At 28.7% G+C, this 6,275-nt stretch overlaps 1 protein-coding gene and 1 pseudogene across 12 annotated transcripts in view; both read right to left on the minus strand.

Moving 5' to 3' along the window:
* The window catches only part of LOC106775027, a 23,594-nt pseudogene extending 23,259 nt beyond the window's left edge, over positions 1–335 (minus strand).
* A 4,239-nt stretch (positions 336–4,574) lies between these two features.
* The window catches only part of LOC106775025 (beta-amyrin synthase), a 36,715-nt gene continuing 35,014 nt past the window's right edge, over positions 4,575–6,275 (minus strand). For 5 of the 12 annotated variants that reach the window (XM_022787208.1, XM_022787209.1, XM_022787206.1 and 2 more), the window contains exons 16-19: positions 5,333–5,416; positions 5,039–5,230; positions 4,913–4,949; positions 4,577–4,812 (exon numbers count right to left, since the gene is read on the minus strand). In XM_022787208.1, the coding sequence (XP_022642929.1) occupies positions 5,090–5,230; positions 5,333–5,416 (225 nt within the window). In that variant the 3' untranslated portion in view covers positions 4,577–4,812; positions 4,913–4,949; positions 5,039–5,089. Of the gene's footprint in view, positions 4,813–4,905; positions 4,950–5,038; positions 5,231–5,332; positions 5,417–5,495; positions 5,577–6,275 lie in introns of all 12 variants that reach the window. The other 7 variants (XM_014662050.2, XM_014662049.2, XM_022787199.1 and 4 more) reach the window with 5 other exon arrangements.

Here is a 6,275-nt window from a genome sequence, read left to right on the forward strand (position 1 = left end):
TAATTTTCATATTTTACTGTTTTCATCCTGTTTTCGGAATAATATTCATATTAAAAGTCATATAAATGATTATTATTACATCTGAGGAATGAGGTGTTTTGAGGATAAGAAAGAAGAAGAACCTGAAATCGCCAAAGTCGATCGCCACATGCCTTTTGCTGAAAGCGATTTTGGTAGAAATGTTGACGAGCTGCTTCAACCTGGGCTCGTTCTTCATCAGTTCCTGCTTCAGAATCAAACTCCCATATTTGTCTTCCTGCAAAATTGTTTGTGCTGAATATGTATGGACTCTTCCCTCCATCTGCTATCTTCAATCTCCACATTTTCTTAATAACCTTAGTTGCTTCTCTGTCATATATATATATATATACTTTAAGTCTCATTTATTTTCACATCTATAAGTCACGAAGCATTAGTCCAAACAAAACCAAAACTAACAAAATATTAAAGTTCACATTGATTGGATTTTTTAATATTTAGTCTACATCCAATCTAGACCGAATAAAATGGAATGAAATAATTTTCATATTTTACTCTTTTCCTAATGTCAATAATAATAAAAAAAAAGTTTACACGTCCAATCACTAATTTCATATTAGATATTCAGCTGACTTTGATAGTTACTATCTTGAATGTATGATTATGGTGTAACTGAATAATGAGGTTTTGGTGAGGATATTAAGTACCTGAAATTGCCAAAATCCATCGCCACATTCCTTGTGCTTAAAGCATTTTTGATAGAAATGTTGACGAGCTGCTTCCATCTGGGCTTGCTCTTTATCAGTTCCTACCTCAGAATCAAACTCGCATATTTGCATTCCTACAAAATTGTTTGTTCTAAATATTTGTCGACTTTTCCCTCCATTTGCTATCTTTAACATCCACATGTTTCTTAAAAAACCTTAGTTAATGACTCGAGTCGTCTCTCATCGGTAGATGACTCAAACCAACCCTTGGTCTAGGTTAGGGATTATTCATGACAACTCTCAATTAAGATTGACTTGACTGGTTTTTGGTCTTGACCGATCGACTCTTACCAAATTTTAATCACGAACGATGCATGTCTATATTCGATCAAGACCAATTTGGATCAACTTTCACCTAGGACTTCATTAGAGTTGACTTTGGTCGACATTTAATCGAGACCAATTGAGTTGATTTTTAATCGGGACTGACTCGAATTGATTTTTAACATTAGTTTTCAACTGGCTTGGCTTGACCTAAATGTGCATTGATTTAGGGTTTTTAAAATTCAATTGCTTAATTACTCTTTTCATTCCAATTTTAGTTAAAAAAGGTGAAAGTAGGTTCTCATTTTTTATAATCAAATCTCCATTTTTGAAAAGTTGTCTCATATAGTCATTTTCTTTAGTATCATACCAACAAGGTTAAAAACATGTCACATATCATTTCCTAGTTTTACTTAAAAAAAAACAAATTATATTTTTTTTACTTTTTCAAAAAGATTTTGTCCATGTGTCATGTCCTTGAACTGCATGTGACAATGACAATATCATCTCTAATGTCATGTCAGTTTCATGTGTCAATACCAGTGTTCATTTTCTGCATTCAATTCAATTTTTATATATGTCTTTTTTATTTAATACAATTCTATTTTTTAAAATGGAACAATATTGTTATTAATTTATTATTTATATAAATATTATGATGATATTTTATTCAAATTGATTTTTTAAAATATTAAATTAAAAAATAAAATATATCATTCAATAAAGAATAAAACAAAATCATAGGTCTCGAACTTTATATATTCTCCATCGTCATCTTAATTATAATATTCATAATATTAAGATCATGAAATGAAGGTAGTGTAACATATATATTATATTTGTAATAAAATACGACTTATTGATACTATTCACATTTCATGTAATAAAATATGACTTGTAATGTTTTTATATGATATCAAACATGATTTTAGCATAATTATAATTATGTTTCATGAAATGTAAATAATATCAATAAGTCTATGTTATTCCAAATATAATGTATGTGTTATATTCTTCATTTCATTATCTTAATATTATGAATAAGTGATATAGAATATATAAAGTCCAAGACTTATAATTTTGTTTTATTCTTTATTGAATGATATCGTTAAAATTAATTATTACACTTAGTGAAGTATTGTCATACTAAAAATCAAGGTTGATATGGTAAAAAATATTTAAGAATACGTTTGTTGATCATTGTACACTTTCACTATTAATTTTTAATACTTATAATAGTTCAACTTGTACGTATATTCATTTCATATTCATCCTTTATATCCGGATCCAAACACTTTCATTAGACCTCTTCCGAGTCATAATAATTATATGTTCATGTGAACAGTATCAATAGGCCGTATTACAAATACAATATGTCACACAATTTTCATGATCTCAATAGTATAATCAAGATTTCACACCAACTTTACAAAATAATTAATATTTTAATTTACTGACTACCGTACTTCTCTAATTATCTAACCTTTATATCAAATCCTGAAACAGTTTTTTATCACATTATATATCAGGAATATCACTTAAAAACTCAGCAATTATTATGAGGAATACAATCATAGACTATGATTCACACGCCACTTCCGCCAAATACACACCCTTGACTCACCACCTTAATTAAGCTCGTCATCACATGCAAATTTTGTATACAGCTTTCTTAATTAATAGATTAAACCAATCCATGAATAATGATAGGAACAGTGTAGTTAAACTATTGTTGTTGTTTTTTAATGAGCATATGCGTGATAATTCAATCACATAATCAATTCCTTTGACGTATAAAACTTTGTTATGCCGAAGCAAGGGAATGTGCTACCAAGCTGGTTTTCCTTGTAACTGGTACCAACCTTGCTGCTATCAAGGACAACCTCCACATGTTGTTTTTAGTCAACCGTTGACATATATTAAGAATACAGTACTTATCTGAAAAAAAGACATCAAAATCTATTATTATATATATCAAAATCCTGATGTTATCTATACATATGCATCAGAGAGTGACCCAGATCAATTATTTCATTATTATTAAACTAACAAATTTAGTAGTATTTGTAAGCATTGCTAGTGTAATCCACTCCTATACTAAATGATGATGAAACCAACGACAAACGAAATATTAATCTCTCCCACTAGGGTAGCATTGTCATATTTATTCTATTTAAAATTCTCCTATCATGGATAATAATAATAATAATAATAATAATAATGAAGTACATAGCTAACACATTTTGTTGTAATATTTAGTGCAAATTTATTACACCAACTTTTATTTACTATTTGTCATTTTTTATGGTATGGTATTGTCTTTTTCATCATATACAACTTCTCCCGTTAGAGAATAGTGGAATGCACCAAAACTTTGTTAAGCTTACAATGAAAAAACACTTGTATAGAATGGGCAACTTCTCTTGTACGCTACCAAGGCTTCTTGCGTCACACACGAACATTAAACAATGTTAGTGCAATAATATTACATAATACATATCTAAGTCACAATTCAAAAGATTTTGAGAGATAATTGTTAGCGTCAATCGTCGTCTTTTAACTGAGAATTAATGAGCAATTTTACAGGAAGAGGTGTTGGATTAATCTCTGTCTACATGCCACATTTAGAAAACAAAAAGAATATCAATAACACTTATTTTAGATAATATAATAAACCATTGATGTTGAAATCCAACATATACACATGAGAAGAGTACTTTTCCTGCATCAATTAAATCCATTAAAACTCAGACTGTTTTCATCACACATATCCACTCATTAATGTTTATAACTAACGACATTTAAACTAATGGAAATCGTAATCATAAATAATAATTATTACCTTGATTATTTTTTTTTTAATAAATATAGCTCAATTATTATAAGTTAAGACATAAATTTACATAAGATATTATAAAATCAAAATATATTTTTAGGTGGGCTCATAATACAGGTGACATGATAATATAGATAGTCTAATTAAGAACATTTTTTTATAAAACACGTTACACATACATACACATATATCCCAGCGTGCAATTACGAATAACAGAAAGTGAAAAACTGAGTGGACAGAATTTTGTTAGGGGTGAAAAGAGAAATTATGGCTTTGAGAACATGAAAAATGAGTGGAAATATAATAAAAACAAAAGTATTGGGCTTGAAAAAGGTTTAAACGGAAAAAAATTGGGTGTCGATGTTAACAAGTGAATTGGGTCCGATAAAACTTAGATATAAGGGAATAAATGAAAGCTTTGCCTTTCTGTTTTATTTTTCTGAAAATTTGGAGCAAATAAATTAGTTTTTATCTTGTTTTTCTTTCTTTTTTTTTCTTCTTCTTTTCCTCGAGCTCATTTTTTTTTTTTACTTTTTCTAATAAAGATTTTATTTTATTTAAAACGAAATATTGTCTTTATATTTTTATCTTTTTTGAGATTTAATTGAACATTTATTTTTTATTTCTTAGAAATAAATTTTGTTTACTCAGATAAAATTGAATGTTGACACATTTGTTAATCAAACCACATAAAACACCTATCTTTCTAATAAATAATTTCATATATTTTAAACATTTTTCATTTATGTTCAATTATTTTACACAATCACTTATTATCCAACCATACCATGTTTATTTCATTCCATTTTTCTACGTTAATTACATAATATATACAAGTGTTATAAAGTGGTTTATAATTAGATTCTCCAAATCATATATTATTGTAGAGAGAAATGTTGCATACACCCCATAGCTTCATCTTCACAACATTGCCATCAATTTCTTGTAAACATAGATTTCCACCATCTGCAATGAAATACGGTCAAATCTTATTAATACACTTTCTATATAACAATAAACTAGTCTACAAATCTTGTGTATAAGTTTCAAGAAACATACTTCTTACCTAAGATAATGATGTCAAAGACTCGCATGAGATTCATCTAAAAATGAAATACACATCAGTAGCATATTGTTTCAGAATTTGTAAATTATAAAAATAGAAATAAAGTTATTAAAGTTGATCACCAACTTTGATTTTATTTGTAGGATATTTGTATGGTATGGCATTGTCTTTCTGATCTTACGACTTGTCAAGTTTAAGAGTAGTAGTTGAAGACACTAAAACTTTGTTACGGTATTCACTCAAAGCCCATAACGTAAAATAATTTCTATATAATGGGTAATGAAGCAAGCAACTACCCTTGTATGCCCCTACGGCCTCCTGCCACAATTAAGTCACACAAAAATTAAACAATTTTGGTGAAATTATATTACATAATACATAAATTAGTCATAATTCAAAGGATAGAGATTTGAGATTTACTTGTTGGGGCCAATCACCATCTTCTAACTGAGAATTAATGAGTAACTTTGCAGCACGATGAAGAGGTGTTGGATCTCTCTCAGCCTACATCAACAAAACTTACATTAAATAACATAATAAACCATAGACGTTGAAATCCAGAAGATGCACGTGTAGAAAATACCTGGCCAGCATGAATTAATGCCATTAGAGCCCAAGCTGTTTGAGATACATGTGATCGATTCCCTTCAAGAGGCACGTACGTCTTCAATGTATACATATATATTCATTAATATGTAATAAATTAATGATTGAAAATTAAATAAATAAAAAGTAATTTTATTTATGTGAGGAAATATATAAAAAATTAAATAAAATCGTGAACACGGCATGCGACAACCACCGTCGACCATCAAAGACATTGTAGTTCGAACACGCACCGAAATCGTCGTAGCCATTGCTAAATCATTCACCACTTATACTTTTCTTCTTTGGCAAAGCTTTACTACATGCAACCAAGAGTGCAAAAAGTGACTATCTCATGTGGCACCTAGTTCAGACTATCCACTAGGGGTGGGCAAATCGAACTGAACTATACTGCACTGCTAAAAACTGAACTGTAAAACAGTTCAAACAAACTGAACTGAACTGGAAAACAGTTCAGTTTACTGCACTGCAATATGAACTGAACTGAACTATTAACTGAATTGTAAACTGCACTAACTGAACTATTAACTGAACTGTAAACTGCACTAACTGAACTGGACTAAATTGTAAATTGCACTAACTGAACTATTAACTAAATTGAAATCTGTACTAATTTTAACTAAACTACAATATAAATTGAACTGAACTACTAATTATACTAATTTTAAACTGAATTGTACTAATTTTTAAACTAAATAGTATAACAATACATGTTCTTTTTAATTGAAATTTATTTTAATATTTATTTTATTTTATT

The sequence above is a fragment of the Vigna radiata genome, chromosome 10, assembly GCF_000741045.1.
Source record: "Vigna radiata var. radiata cultivar VC1973A chromosome 10, Vradiata_ver6, whole genome shotgun sequence".
Taxonomy (NCBI): domain Eukaryota; kingdom Viridiplantae; phylum Streptophyta; class Magnoliopsida; order Fabales; family Fabaceae; genus Vigna; species Vigna radiata.